General features: G+C 46.3%; 1 protein-coding gene across 1 annotated transcript in view; it reads right to left on the reverse strand.

Annotated features, from left to right (window-relative positions):
• Nucleotides 1-15,258, reverse strand: part of fbxo41 (F-box protein 41) — an 80,366-nt gene that overhangs the window by 26,725 nt on the left and 38,383 nt on the right. The window contains exons 5-9 of the mRNA XM_038999011.1: nt 11,316-11,389; nt 5,551-5,957; nt 2,911-2,930; nt 1,749-1,946; nt 1,300-1,415 (exon numbers count right to left, since the gene is read on the reverse strand). Coding sequence (XP_038854939.1) covers nt 1,300-1,415; nt 1,749-1,946; nt 2,911-2,930; nt 5,551-5,957; nt 11,316-11,389 — 815 coding nt within the window. The remainder of the gene's footprint in view (nt 1-1,299; nt 1,416-1,748; nt 1,947-2,910; nt 2,931-5,550; nt 5,958-11,315; nt 11,390-15,258) is intronic.

Genomic DNA, 15,258 nt, shown 5'->3' on the forward strand with positions numbered 1-15,258 from the left:
CGTGAGAGATAAATCAACAAAAAAAAAGTGTGTGCAATGTGCGTTTACGCCATCGGGTTTGCTACAACAAGTTTTGAAAGTTTTGGTTAAAGTAATGGTTTACTCTTTAATGGTTAAAGAGCTATTGAAATTCGATTATTTATTTATTTTTTGTCACCATGTTGACTGTCCCTAACTGCTGTTGGCGGACGTAAGAAAAACTAACGTTAGCACATCTGTTGTAACGTTAGCTAGCTGTCTGACTTTATTAGCCAGCTAATTTTCAAACAAACTCAATTATTTGATCAGCTAAATTGGCTAATGTTGCTCAACATTTCTCTGGCTAGCTAACGGAGAATTCCATCCAGCTACTATAGCAAGATACTTAACAATGCTAATACTTGTTCACCACACTTTCCCCCTCACCTCAAACTTTCCAAAATGCCAGTTGTTTTTCGGTTACAGCTCATGAAGTACGCTTCATCACCTTCTCACCCCCCGTCTCCGTGGTCAGGCTTCTCACCGACCTCCTCGTTATCGTTCAGGGGGCGCGCTGCTGTAACTGGCAAACAGCCTTTCCACCCTACTGCTGTCTTTCCATAGCGCGCACTGATTCTGTAACTAGCAAATTGGTTGTCTCTTCTCTCTTCAGTCTCCTGTTGCATTCTGTTGTTATCTGAACGATTGGCTGAGCCTTTGCTACAGCCAGTATTGCTGCAAACGCGCATCACTCGTTCGCTTACAGCCAGTAGTGATCCAAAGCCCCCCCCCCCCAAACTTTTCTCATCAGGTTGACATGATTCACGTAGGTCACCTATTTTGGATTCAAAACGGCACATTCCGCCGTAAGGTGACAAGTTTGCATCCCTGAGAGAGCGAGAGAAAGGAGAGATGACGGGGAGAGCGAGAGAAAGGAGAGATGACGGGGAGAGCGAGAGAAAGGAGAGATGACGGGGAGAGAGAGAGAAAGGAGAGATGACGGGGAGAGAGAGAGAAAGGAGAGATGACGGGGTGAGAGAGAAAGGAGAGATGACGGGGTGAGAGAGAAAGGAGAGATGACGGGGTGAGAGAGAAAGGAGAGATGACGGGGTGAGAGAGAAAGGAGAGATGACGGGGTGAGAGAGAAAGGAGAGATGACGGGGTGAGAGAGAAAGGAGAGATGACGGGGTGAGAGAGAAAGGAGAGATGACGGGGTGAGAGAGAAAGGAGAGATGACAGGGTGAGAGAGAAAGGAGAGATGGGGAGAGAACTGCAGACCCCTGCTGTTTGCTGTATAGAGGGAAATCAGTCCATGACACACACACACGCCTCTCCTCTCACCGTGTGCTCTTGAGGTACTCCTCCTTGATCTCCTTCTTGCCCCTCTGTCGTGGTTTCAGGTTCTGGAGGATGAGGGAATGGGTCTGGGTGCACCACTGGGACAGTGTACTCAGGAACTGGGACGAAGAGATTACAGTTACTTTTGAGTCATTTAGCAGACGCTCGAAGGGCTTACTGTAACACATATCACAATTATTGCACCTAAACTATCAGCAGAATCGGCGTGCGCGCGTGTGTACCACAGGAGATTGGTGGCAGCTTCGTTTGGGGAGAACGGGCTTGTGGTAATGAACTGGAGCGGAATCAGTGGAATGGTATCAAATGCATCAAAATACATGGTTTCCAGGTGTTTAAGGTCATTCCATTCGCACCGTTCTCCCCTCAGAAGCCACCTGCGGCGTTCTGTGCGTTTGGTCTGTTCTTCCGCGTGTACGATCCGTGTCCTCTACCTTGGAGGAGATGCGGGCGTTCTCCAGCAGCACCCGGGTCCACACGGCGGGGTGGCGGCCCACAAACCTCCAGTCCCTGCAGACCTCCGCGGCCCTCAACAGGGTCTTGGTATCCAGGTAGGTAAAGATACAGAACAGAGCCGCCCTCATCTTCAGTATCTCCGGGCTGATCACCTCGTTGTTGGACCGGGACAGGTTCTTGTCATGGCGACACGGCTTGTTGTGGCGGTAGCCCCCCTCGGACCGCCCTGCAGGGTCGGAACGAGAGAAAAAGGATAGAGAGGTTAGGTGAAGAAAGAGAGACGTGGAGAGGGTAAAAGAGAAAGGAGAGCGAGGGATATTAGTCAGGTAGGTAGAGAAAGGGAGGGGAGAGGGGGAGGTTAAGAAAAAGGGAGGGTGGTGAGAAGTAGGGTGGGTAAAGAAAGAGAAGTGCAGAAGGGAAGGAGAAAAGAGGATGAGGAGAGAGGAAGATGGAGGCAGGGAGTTTAGTCGCAAAATAAATGTGGCGGGGAAAGAGACGGAGGTTAGAGACGCCATCCTGAGTCGCAAATATATATATATATATTACAGTGGCATTCTACGAAATATCCACAATGTGGTGCAAGCGATCCACTTCACCCTCAAGCACAGATATGAGCATTACCATTATGTACTGTATTGGCCAATACCATGTGACCAAAAGCGACTCCAGCACATTTCCATTTCTCCCAGCAGGCATCAATCTATGTGATGAGTCATCCGCCGTGTCATCGCTGTTGGCCCTCGAAAAGAAGAAGCGAAGGAGGCTTTGGAAGCGACAGGCCTCGCGGCTAGAGGCACACCGCCTACGCTAGCTAGCAATCTACCAATGCATGCTAGCAGTCATACCGTGTGATACGTTGATATGTGCCATTTCAAACTCAACCCTGCCAAACGCTTTGAGAATCTTATATGGACGACAACGTCCGAGCATAAAATGTCATTTACATGACAAGTAATGTTGGTGGTGCCAATTTGAATTCTCATACCAGACATTCTGGGTTGTGTAAAAAATGACAGCTTTATTGCCTATTTGGGTTTACAGTAGCCCCTTTGCCAAGTAGATATGTAGCCAGAAGGACCAACAGGGAATAGGGTAGGACTATCTTTTGCCCAAAATGTGTCCATTTAAGGCAAAATGGGCATGTTTCAATGGCCTCTGTCCTAGTTAAGACTCCATCCCAAATGGCCCCCTGTTCCCTTTATAGTGCACTACTTTTGACCAGGGCACGTATAAGGAATAGGGTTCCATTTGGGAAGCAGGTTTACTCGTTCCTAGCATGACGCACCTGGTCTCTCTGCATCCCAAAAAGCACCCTATTCCATATTGTCCCTGGTAGAAAAGTAGTGCACCAAATAGGGAATAGGGTGCCATTTGAGACTCAAGCTAGGTGTTTCTAAATAAAATGGAGGTCGCCAGCCGGGATTTGTGGGATCTTGGCTGGAGAAGGCAATTAAAAGAGAGATATGCTTGCTGTGTTTGAACCAGGAGTGGTGGAGGTAAAGGTGGTTTTCTCATCAACATTGTCAGTGTCTAAGTCCCAAATGGCACACTTTCCCTATATAGTGCACAACTTTTGGAGAGCGCGCTATGGCCCTATCAATATGAGAAAGTTTAGCCATACTGGGAAAGGTGCAGTACATAAACTCAGCAAAAAAATAAACGTCCCTTTGTCAGGACCCTGTTTTTCAAAGATAATTCATAAAAGTACAAATAACTTCACAGATCTTTATTGTAAAGTGTTTTAAACACTGTTTCCCATTATTGTTCAATGAACCATACACAATTAATGAACATGCACCTGTGGAACGGTTGTTAAGATACTAACAGCTTACAGACGGTAGGCAATTAAGGTCACAGTTATGAAAACTTAGGACACTAAAGAGGCCTTTCTACTGAATCTGAAAAACACCAAAAGAAAGATGCTCAGGGTCCCTGCTCATCTGTGTGAACGTGCCTTAGGCATGCTGCAAGTAGGCATGAGGACTGCAGATGTGGCCAGGGCAATAAATTGCAATGTCCGTACTGTGAGTACTAAGACAGCGCTACAGGGAGACAGGACAGACAGCTGATCGTCCTCGCAGTGGCAGACCACGTGTAACAACATCTGCACAGGATCGGTACATCCGAACATCACACTTGCGGGACAGGTACAGGATGGCAACAACAACTGCCCGAGTTACATCAGGAATGCACAATCCCGCCATCAGTGCTCAGACCGTCTGCAATAGGCTGAGAGAAGCTGGACTGAGAGGCAGGTCCTCACCAGACATCAGCAGCAACGTCGTCTCCTATGGGTACAAACCCACCATCGCTGGACCAGACAGGACTGGCAAAAAGTGCTCTTCACTGATGAGTCGCGGTTTTGTCTCACCAGGGGTGATGGTCGGATTCGTGTTTATTGTCGAAGGAATGAGCGTTACACCGAGGCCTGTACTCTGGAGCGGGATCGATTTGGAGGTGGAGGGTCCCTCATGGTCTGGGGCTGTGTGTCACAGCATCATCCGACTGAGCTTGTTGTCATTGCAGGCAATCTCAATGCTGTGCGTTACAGGGAAGACATCCTCCCTCATGTGGTACCCTTCCTGCAGGCTCATCCTGACATGACCCTCCAGCATGACAATGCCACCAGCCATACTGCTCGTTCTGTGCGTGATTTCCTGCAAGACAGGAATGTCAGTGTTCTTTCTGCCATGGCCAGCGAAGATCCCGGATCTCAATTCCATTGAGCACGTCTGGGACCTTTTGGATCGGAGGGTGAAGGCTATGGCAATTCCCCCCAGAAATGTCTGGAAACTTGCAGGTGCCTTGGTGGAAGAATGGGGTAACATCTTACAGCAAGAATGGGCAAATCTGGTGCAGTCCATGAGGAGGAGATGCACTGCAGTACTTAATGCAGCTGGTGGCCACACCAGATACTGACTTCATTTTGATTTTGACCCCCCTTTGTTCAGGGACACATTATTCAATTTGTTAGTCACATGTCTGTGGAACTTGTTCAGTTTATGTCTCAGTTGTTGAATCTTGTAATATTCATACATGTTAAGTTTGCTGAAAATAAACGCAGTTGACAGTGAGAGGACGTTTCTTTTTTTGCTGAGTTTATAAACACAAGCACACACAAAGGCATCCACACAGTCATTCCATGCCATCCCCTGGAGGTTGTTCATGCGTGATCTATCTGGGTAGTGTGTGTTAGTAGATCAGTCTGGTGAAAGTCATCCCTCTATGACAGGGCTCCCTGGGCTGACACGGAATCAGTTTGTGGCGTCGCTCTGGTCATTAGTCGTCCTTCACTGTTCTCTGGACAGCCTTACCCTGGAACACCTGGGACTAGAACAGCCATGACCCAGTTTCACACCAGCCACCGTCCTTCTGTCCTTCTCTGACAGACCTGACTACTGTTAGCCTGGGCCGCAGGACAGTGTGTGTGTGTGTGTGTGTGTGTGTGTGTGTGGGGGAGGGAGGGGGTTCTGTCTGTGTGAGGGAGGGGATTCTGTGTGTGTTTGCTGCAGGTGCCATTGGCAGGCAGGCTATCAGGGTCATAAGGTGTGCCAGACATGTGAAAACTGTTCCTTTTAGAAAGGACTGTCTCTCTGCAATGCGCCAGTACACACCATTTCATTACAAGTATCTGCTGAGTAACAATCAATGGACAAATCAGGATAAACAAATGGTAAGCGGCTTTTAAACCTCCTACCTGACGTAGCCTAGCCCAGCATCCTACCGTACTGTTCCTAAGCAAGGTAAAGATTAGCGGCTTAGCCTCCTATCCAGTCCTACCTGTGCCTAGGCGGTATCCAGATGGTCTCGGCGCTCCAGACTGCTGCGTCTCGGCCATGGTGGCCCTCCTCTCCTGCTGCTCCCACATCTCCGCCTCCGACTCGGTAGTCCTGGAGCCCACGTCCGACACGTCACCCTCCTCGCCCTCCTCCCCCTCCGTGCTGTTCCGGTAGGGTCTCCGCTGCCAGTTCTGGATGGCCTGCTTGCGGAGCCCCCAGCTCCGGGACCCCCCGCCCCTCTCGTAGCACTGTCCGCCCCCTCCCTGTCCGCCCCCTTCCCCCAGCCGACACTGGACGTGGTAGTACTGGCCCTCGGGGCACTCTTCCATGGGGTGCATCTCCACGCTGTCGCCGCTGTCGTAGCCCCCGCCCGAGCCCTGGGAGAAGGACTTGACCCGTCCCGACGCTCTGGGGAAAGAGAGGGGGAGAGCGGAAGAGAGGGGATGAGTTATACGCAAAAGGTACCACTTAAAAAAAAAAAAACTTTACTCAAAGCAACTTTTGTGGACACTTTACATATGGACAACTAACAGACAGAACTATTGAAACGTATACAGCATCATATAGTTCTCTATCCAGGTTTCATCAGATAGGTCATCTGCATTACTGTAGCCTGGTCTCAGATCTGTTTGTCAGGTCAGTGATTGGCTGAAATGAGTCGAAGTGGCAGCAGAGCCACCACACGTTGTCACTTCCTGATACCACATGATTCTACAGCCCAACAGTGTTGCCATGGTTTCCACAGCTCAGTATCGACCAAGATGAACAACTTCCAAAACGAAGAATATGAAACGTATCTGCCAACTGCAATGAATGTTTACACATCGTTGTTTTTTTAAACCTTACAGTAACTGCACAGGTTTGGGTGTGACACTTGTCCTGGGGTGTTTTGAGGGTGTCCCTTGAACTACGTTTGTGGAGACATATTTGAATAGTGATGTGTTGTGTCCCTTTAAGTTTGTAGAGACATATTTGACTGTCATGTCTTGGCAGTGACTAAGATTCTGGCCACAGGTGGAAACACTGTGCCCCTCAAAGACAGCTCTTTTTATCCAGAATGCATTTCACGAGCTTACTGCCTTCTGGCAGTCGCTACATGTCCCAAAAATCTGATATGCACAATTTAACATGTCCCTCCCTGTAGCATTGAGAATATAAATGGTATTTTGACACTTTCCCCACTGACACACACACACACACGCGCGCGCCTCAACATGGTGTCAAGTCTGCGATTGTCAATCACTGCACCTACAGACCTTTTTAAAATTATATATTTGACCAAAGGTAATAAAGTTTACTGAAAGTTTAGACTACAACATACTGTCGTGCTTTAAAGTCAGCATGAGAAATAATTCCCTTCCCAGTAATATGAACCATGAAAAAAGTAGAGGGAAAACAAATGAAAAACTTATGCTAGTGGCCATCTTCACGGATATTCATATTTATACCCAGCTCCTGTGCTCTGGATTATTTGGAGACCCCAGGCATTTGTACAGCAGAAACTTTCAACTGTACGGAAAATAAGAACCACCGACTCTGTCCCAGGTTGCAACACTCACCACCGAGTTCCAAACTGCCTCTGGAAGCAACGTCAGCCCAAGAACTGTTCGTCGGGCGCTTCGTGAAATGGGTTTCCATGGCCGAGCAGCCAAACACAAGCCTAAGATCAGCAATGCCAAGCGTCGGCTGGAGTGGTGTAAAGCCACCATTGGACTCTTGAGCAGTGGAAACGTGTTCTCTGGAGTGATGAATCACACTTCGCCATCTGGCAGTCCGACTGACAAATCAGAGTTTGGCGGATGCCAGGAGAAAGCTACCTGCCCCAATGCATAGTGCCAACTGTAAAGTTTGGTGGAGGAGGAATAATGGCCGGGGACTGTTTTTCATGGTTCGGGCTAGGCCCCTTAGTTCCAGTGAAGGGAAATCTTAACGCTACAGCATACAATGACAATCTAGACGATTCTGTGGCAACAGCTTGGGGAAGGCCCTTTCCTGTTTCATCATGATAATGCCCCCGTGCACAAACCGAGGATCATACAGAAATGGTTTGTCGAAGTTGGTGTGGAAGAACTTGACTGGCCTGTACAGAGCCCTGACCTCAACCCCATCAAACACCTTTGGGATGAATTGGAACGCTGACTGCCAGCCTGGCCTTATCGCCCAACATCAGTGCCCGACCTCACTAATGCTTGTGGCTGAATGGAAGCAAGTCCCCGCAGCAACATTCCAACATCTAGTGGAAAGCCTTCCCGAAGAGTGGAGGCTGTCATCGCAGCAAACGGGGGACCAACTCCATATTAATGCCCAAGATTTAGGAATGAGATGTTCGACAAGCAAAAGTGTCCACATACTTTTGGCCATGTAGTGCATGTATGGGAAGGGGACTTTTTAATAGGTTGGTATATCATTACATATTCGTTGAGATAGTAGATACTGTAGATGTGCGTGTTACATTCCCTTCCCTCAGCATTTCAATATAACCCATTGCTTTAATACTTGTAAGCCTAGGTGTAAAGCACTTTTAGATTTTGTGTTAAATGAAAATCACATTAACATTATTGTCTACTACTATCCCTTCTTCAGAAATCATTTCTGATGGTTTTTAGTCAACTGAGAGAGACATTTTGAAGTTTATAAGCCACCATATCAAACCAAGCTGTAAACACATTCCCTCTTCATCGTGCACTGACAAAGACTAACTTCCTGGTGCCGACAAGACGCTTTAAAACTACGCAACAAACAACTAACAAAATGTAGAATAATATCAGTGGAGAGTGAAAATACTACCTCAGCATAAAAGTGTTTTGAAGCTCTGATGAAATACAAAGTAGACCAATTTAGATCATGAGGAGTGAGGGGGGGGGATTGTTTTTTTGGGGGGGGAAATTGACTACAGTGACTGCTTCTGGAAACAGCAGTTTTTTCCCCTGAGGCAGCCATTGCGCACGCACACACAGACAGAGAGCGAGAACAAAGACCCTGTTAAATTACTATACCGATAACTCTCCTCCACATATTAAGCAAATAACGAGGTATTTTAAAACCTAGCCTCGCAGAAAAGTAGGAAATCTTGCATCGCTCATCATTCTCCTGCTTGTCTAAAGGCGATTATATTGTCCTATGGAGGCAAAAGCACCACAAACAAAACAGACTAGAACAGATAAACTGGCGTACCCAGTGGATGAACTGCACACCGAAAGTCAGACTTCCATTCAGTCCTTCCGTACCTAATCGAGATTCACTGTGTGATATTAGTGCATACTTGTATTCTTCTTTTAAACATTACAACGCTATATAATTGTAAGGCTTTTCACCTTTCCGTTATTACTTGTGTCCTAAACGTCCGCATTAAAACTCCACAAAACAATCAGTGAACCTTCCAGCACTGACATGCACACGCGTTAGACGAATGACATCAAACACAACCGTCCTGCGGTTTAGCTAGCTAATTAGCGACCGTAGCTAACGCAGCCTGAATTCAGAGTGAATGGCAAACAGTCTAGGCGGTTAAATCAAGCGCCTATACGACTCCTGCAGCGTAATAATTGGAAGTTGGTATGAAGAGAGATTTGATGGCGAACCTGGTAAATCCACACCAGACCTGGAATCAAATAGAACTTTTTTCTTTGAAATACATAATCTGTGCTCGATTGATTGCATAGAACCTAGTGACACCGCTAAAGAAGCAGAGGAGAGGCCACTTGGCAGTGTGGCTTTGTTGCATGCCAAATGGCACCCTATTCCCTATATAGTGCCCTACTTTTGACCAGGGCAGATCGGGCTCTAGTCAAAAGTAGCACACTGTATAGGGAATAGGGTGGTACTTGGTACATAACCTATATCGGAGTGGTGGCTTCAGCAATAAAAGCCACAGGTTGGATCAATACTGTGGAATCAATCAGCAGAGCTGGCTAATTGGGTACAGATCATTATTCAAGTGTATAACAGGGATGTACAGTTTCCTGCCCAGTAATGCACAGTGGGGCTCAGGATGAATGACAGAGTAGCCATTTCGGTACAAAATGGAGTCGAGGATTTCAGTGCGACTGATCCAGACCATGTCAATAAAGCAACAAAATAAGATATTTTTAAACCCAAATATCTATTTCTCAAACAAGCACCTAAATAGAATCTTCCGTCACTGTATTTGGAACAAATAAATCACATTCATCTCCGGGAGACCGAGGGGATTTATGGAACGTTCTAATCTAGGAAGTGAAAGGATCACTTGGTGACCAACGATTGGCTCGCCAAAAACGAACGCCGAAGCGAGATGACGTCGTCGCGTGACAGAAGGACGGTAAAGTCATGATCATGTGTTACGCACATGCACTCACAGAAACACGCATGGGCACGTACAAACACGAAGAGTTGCATAACGATGCAAAATACGGTTTACATTTAGTCTGAACAACAACAAAAAAGACATGGTTCTGCATGGACATGATACCATGGTGATATGGAGCTTGATCATCATACTAGAGCGCCAGGGCTGCATACCAAAAAGGCACCCTATTCCCTTTTTTATTTACTAAAGTAGTGCGCTAAATAGGGAACGGGATGCCATTTGGGACGCAGACCAGTGTGGGCGGGTTTGAATCAGCAGTGGAGGAAAGAGCACGAGATGGGCCTCTCGAAATGCATGAGATAGGGGTCGAATTTTTGACCTTTCAGCGAGCCACTCAAATCCAGATACACACGAAGATGCGTCATTGCGCAAAGATGAGCAGATCAGTCGGTGACAATCTGAAAGCCATATGGGATGAATCATATACTTAAATAATGCCAAAACCACCTGTAACTTACCATTTCCTTCCAATCTAATATTTGCTTGTTTATTTACAACATAATCACATCGTTCACTAATCTGAGTTGGGGGGGGGGGGGGGGGGTAAACCAAATACGACAAGTTGTCCATGAACACACCAAAACAAAAGTGCACATCAACAGAGAGCTTTTTACAAATTCATGGGTTCTCCCTCTTTCTGTATCACTCTCTCTGCCCGGTGCCCACAGAGGCAGCCAGGCCTAAGAAAGCAGTACTGACACTTTAAATCCTTACTGTCTGACCGCCGTTGTTTACAAGCATGTGTCAAAGAGCAGTGGCGATGCCCATCGGCTGGTTTTGTGTGTGCGTGCCATGTTCGCTTGTTTGGTGCGAGTGGGAACACATAGCGGCGGAAGGGAGAGCTGGGACAGAACATTCCCCTACCGTTTCTGCATGGCTGACAGATTCGGCCTCACTTCAGCGCCCGGCAGGACAACAAGAAGTTGTTTTGTGAGGCTGTCAGGGGCCAGGGCACAGTACTGGACAAATACTACCTGGCTGGTGCCCTCTGATACCTTCCATGCTCAGGGCGGTCCAGTTCAGTCTGAGTCAGTGTTGCCACAGTCATGCATACTGGCTCAGGCCACGGTCTGGTGCTCAGAATCCATCTACTGGACCACTGGCCCCCAAGCATAGGGCCCCCACATCAAGTCACTGTACCTAAGTGCACCAGGGGGTTGCATTGCATCTTACCTTTAACAGATGCTCTTATCCAAAGCCACTTACAGTGCAGAGAGTGAAGTGTGAAGATGGGATATAGAAGTCACCCATAGGCACAGACCTAGAATCAGCTCATCTCCCTCTATTCCAACCTCAAACATGGGGAGAGGACACGACTCTGGGCTCCCGAGTGGCGCAGCGGTCTAAGGCACTGCATCTGTGCTAGAGGCATCACTACAGGAGGGCAGTGCGGGATAGCGTGTGGAGGACTGGCTTACCCGGTGCTGGGAGAGGATCGTCGGTCAGAGACCTGGTACATGCCCCTGGACGTCCCCGAGATGCTGGAGTTCCTCTGAGAAATGGGGAGAGAGAGAGCGAGAAGATAAAGAGAGAGAGAAGAAAGGGAGAGAGAGAGAGCGAGAAAGGAGAGAGACAGGTGTGTCAACACATTAAACCGTTTCCTTGAATTCTGATACTTCTAAAAAATAAAAATAAAAGGCAAAAACAGGACTTTACACATGGTAGTGAAAATAGTCCTCGGTCTGTGTACTGACTGTAACACAGGAGGCTGCTGCGTGGCGAACGGCTCATCATCATGTCCGGAACAGCGCAAATGGAATGGCGTCAAACATCTGCAAACCACGAGTTCGATGCGTTTGATACCGTTCCACTAATTCCGCTCCAGTCCATCAGCACGAGCCAATCCTCCCCTATTAAAAGGTGCAACCAACCTCGTGTGTTCTGTAACTCACAGTGAATGTTGAATAGACTTCAATATTCTGTTGTTGTGCCCTGAAACCATTTACTGCTGTGCTGTGTTCAGAGGATGATTTGTCACGGGTCAACAACACCACCCACTGTTCGTGTTTCTCTTCAATCTACTCTGATTCAAATAAATACTATTTACACACACCAAACAACCACTATAAAACTGAAGCACATAAAAATGCTGGTGTACAGGTGTGATACCTTCTTAAATGACCCATAACAACGAGGACAACTACTCTCGCTCAAAGCCCAAGAGGTGATCGGTTTAAAAACAGCTTCACATTCAACGGGAGGTAGCGATTGGCTAAAAAAAAAACTCACATTTCCCAAATGAAAAAAATAACACGCTGTGGTGTAGTTAATCAAAGAATAAGTATGAACGTCTCCTCTTCAGATATAAATACATCTGCCAAGCTGTGAGAAGCCACCAGGAGCTCAACAATACACACACACACACATATATATACATATATTCACACACAAACACTATCAGCAGGGTTTAAACATGATTTCTGAGGGTTGCATCTCAATAGTCAAAACTGCCGTGTTCTCATCTCCTTTCCTTCATCTAAACTGACTTGCTAATGTAGGATAGGTGAAAACATTGTGATGGAGGCGGATCAACGGATGACTTTCCTATCCAGCACAATCGTATCTACAAGTGCCTTCAGAAAGTATTCACACCTAGGGCTGTTGCGGCGACCGCATTGCCGCCACAGTCAGGGCCGCAGTAATCTACCTAGTCTCGCACCCATGACACCAGCTCGCTAACAACCATCAGGTCCTAATGGCCTGGTACTCAGGACTCCAGTGTCCCTCTAACCACTCTGACGTCAGAGCAAATGCAATCAAAAGTCACATTAAAACACATCAAAACAGTAGGCTGACTTTTAAAAGTCACCCCACCGTGACTGATCAGCTTGAGGAAAGAAACTGAGTGGAAAACTTGGTTGTTGTGGATGTTGTTTCAAAGCATAACATTGAAAAGGACAGAGCTTTGCTAAGGTGATGATTAAACCCACAGGCCTATACTGTATATGAGCCGGGGGGGGGGGGATTCAAATAGTGATTGTGCCCTTATACAATACAATACATAGCCTACCGCATATTACTCACACACACACAAAAAAGATTTAAGATGTGTTTGGTACCTAATTGGTCTAGTTAGCCTATACTCCAATATTAAACAAATTCTAGTAATGGCCTTTGAGTGCGGCCTGTATTATGCATCCTGGATGGACTGATTACCTTATGCTACACTTTCTATCCATGAGTCTGGGAGAGAACGTCTAGGCGATGAAGTTGCTTCATTGACTGTGCAGGGCGGCTTACACAATCTGCCTACGGTATAGCCTGCGGTATAGTGAATTTTTATTGGATTCTGGATAGCCTAATAGGGCATTTCTTATATTTTCATAATTAAAAAATAGGCTGACATTCCCTTTAGATAAAGAATCTCACCACCGTGAGTTTCTCTCTCCTTCATTCCTTTCTCGAGCGTAAAGAGATGGGGGCTGTCAACGGTTTAATGAAATGAGTCTTGCTGTGAAAACATATTACCATCGATGTTCCCAAACAGATTTCACTTGGTTTCCCAAATTCAGCACTGGGGGTAGCTGCAGGAACAGGGTTGGGGAACAGGGTTGGAGAGCCCATGGCATACAGAGTTTGGGGCGGAATATCAACTGTTTGCGCAGCGAGAGGCTGCATGATTCTCAAAAAGTGGTTTATGCATGGAGTGAAATAACCAGAGTAGCCTATCCGGCACGATTGAAAAACAGGCGGAAAAAGTCGCCTCCATTCGCTATTCGAGTGCATACGGGTGGACATATTTCCCCTGCCCATTTTAGAAACGGGCCATTCTAAATCAAAACACATTTGACATATTAGTAAAGGACAAGATTAAATTCAGAATAGTCTGACGGGTGAAAATATGATCACTTGATGAGAACAGCATGTGCAGGGACAGAGCGGTTTTTTGCGACTTTCCCGAATCGCCGATAGCCTAGTCACACCATGCAGCTCATATACGTTTTGATTCCTAAGAAATTAAGGTTTAGATCATTCACAATTGAACTATTCAAATAACTCAAAATCTAGCATATAGCACCGGTTTAAAATGATCACTTTTATGCTCAACATAGCCACGTAATTTGCTCACTCGCTACGGAATGGGAGAAATATCCTTTCCATCTTATTCAGCTAAGTTGAATTACATTTTTCCTACTGTAAAATCCTAGAATATAAAATAATGGCACAGGACTTAAGCATCTTGTCTGCTAAACGAACAAGCCTACAGCATGGTGCACAGCCAGATAACATTCAGTAAAGCAAACCCATATTCTGTTCCTCTGAAATACATTTTCTACATATCATAATCTTTCTTTAGACCTACCTAAAATAAATCATGGATTTACTGTGATGGGGACGCATAAGCGGCTTGCGTTTATGTTAATTAACGCTCGATTACAAATGAGACCGGCAGTCTTTTACATGACAATAAACGGCTGACAAAATGTCATGACCACCACAGCCCTAGACACGAGGGGAGGAAACCACTTGAGACTATTGAGATCCACCCCCCAATGGTGTATCAAGAAGGGGCTGCACCAGCAAGACGGGACTTGACAATCAATACATCAGTGGTACGTCCATGTCATGTCCATCATGATCAAATGGTTTTAACATTTGTTGTATTAACCCATACACACACAGAGAGAGATACACAGATATATACAGTTGAAGTCGGAAGTTTACATACACCTTAGCCAAATACATTTAAACTCAGTATTTCACAATTCCTGACATTTAATCCTAGTAAAAATTCCTTGTCTTAGGTCAGTTAGGATCAACACTTTATTTTAAGAATGTGTAATGTCAGAATAATAGTAGAGAGAAAAAATTATTTCAGCTTTTATTTCTTTCATCACATTCCCAGTGAGTCAGAAGTCTACATATACTCAATTAGTATTGCCTTTAAATTGTTTAACCTGGGTCAAACATTTTGGGTAGCCTTCCACAAGCTTCCCACAATAAGTTGGGTACATTTTGGCCCATTCCTCCTGACACAGCTGATGTAACTGAGTCAGGTTTGTAGGCCTCCTTGCTCACACACGCTTTTTCAGTTCTGCCCACATATTTTCTATAGGATTGAGGTCAGGGCTTTGTGATGGCCACTCCAATACCTTGACTTTGTTGTCCTTAAGCTATTTTGCCACAACTTTGGAAGTATGCTTGGGGTCATTGTCCATTTGGAAGACCCATTTGCGACCAAGCTTTAACTTCCTGACTGATGTCTTCAATATATCCATATAATTTTCCTTCCTCGTGATGCCATCTATTTTGTAAAGTGCACCAGTCCCTCCTGCAGCAAAGCACCCCCACAACACCCACTGCCACCCCCGTGCTTCACGGTTGGGATGGTGTTCTTCGGCTTACAAGCCGCCCCCTTTT

The sequence above is a fragment of the Salvelinus namaycush genome, chromosome 8, assembly GCF_016432855.1.
Source record: "Salvelinus namaycush isolate Seneca chromosome 8, SaNama_1.0, whole genome shotgun sequence".
In the NCBI taxonomy this organism is placed as follows: Eukaryota; Metazoa; Chordata; class Actinopteri; order Salmoniformes; family Salmonidae; genus Salvelinus; species Salvelinus namaycush.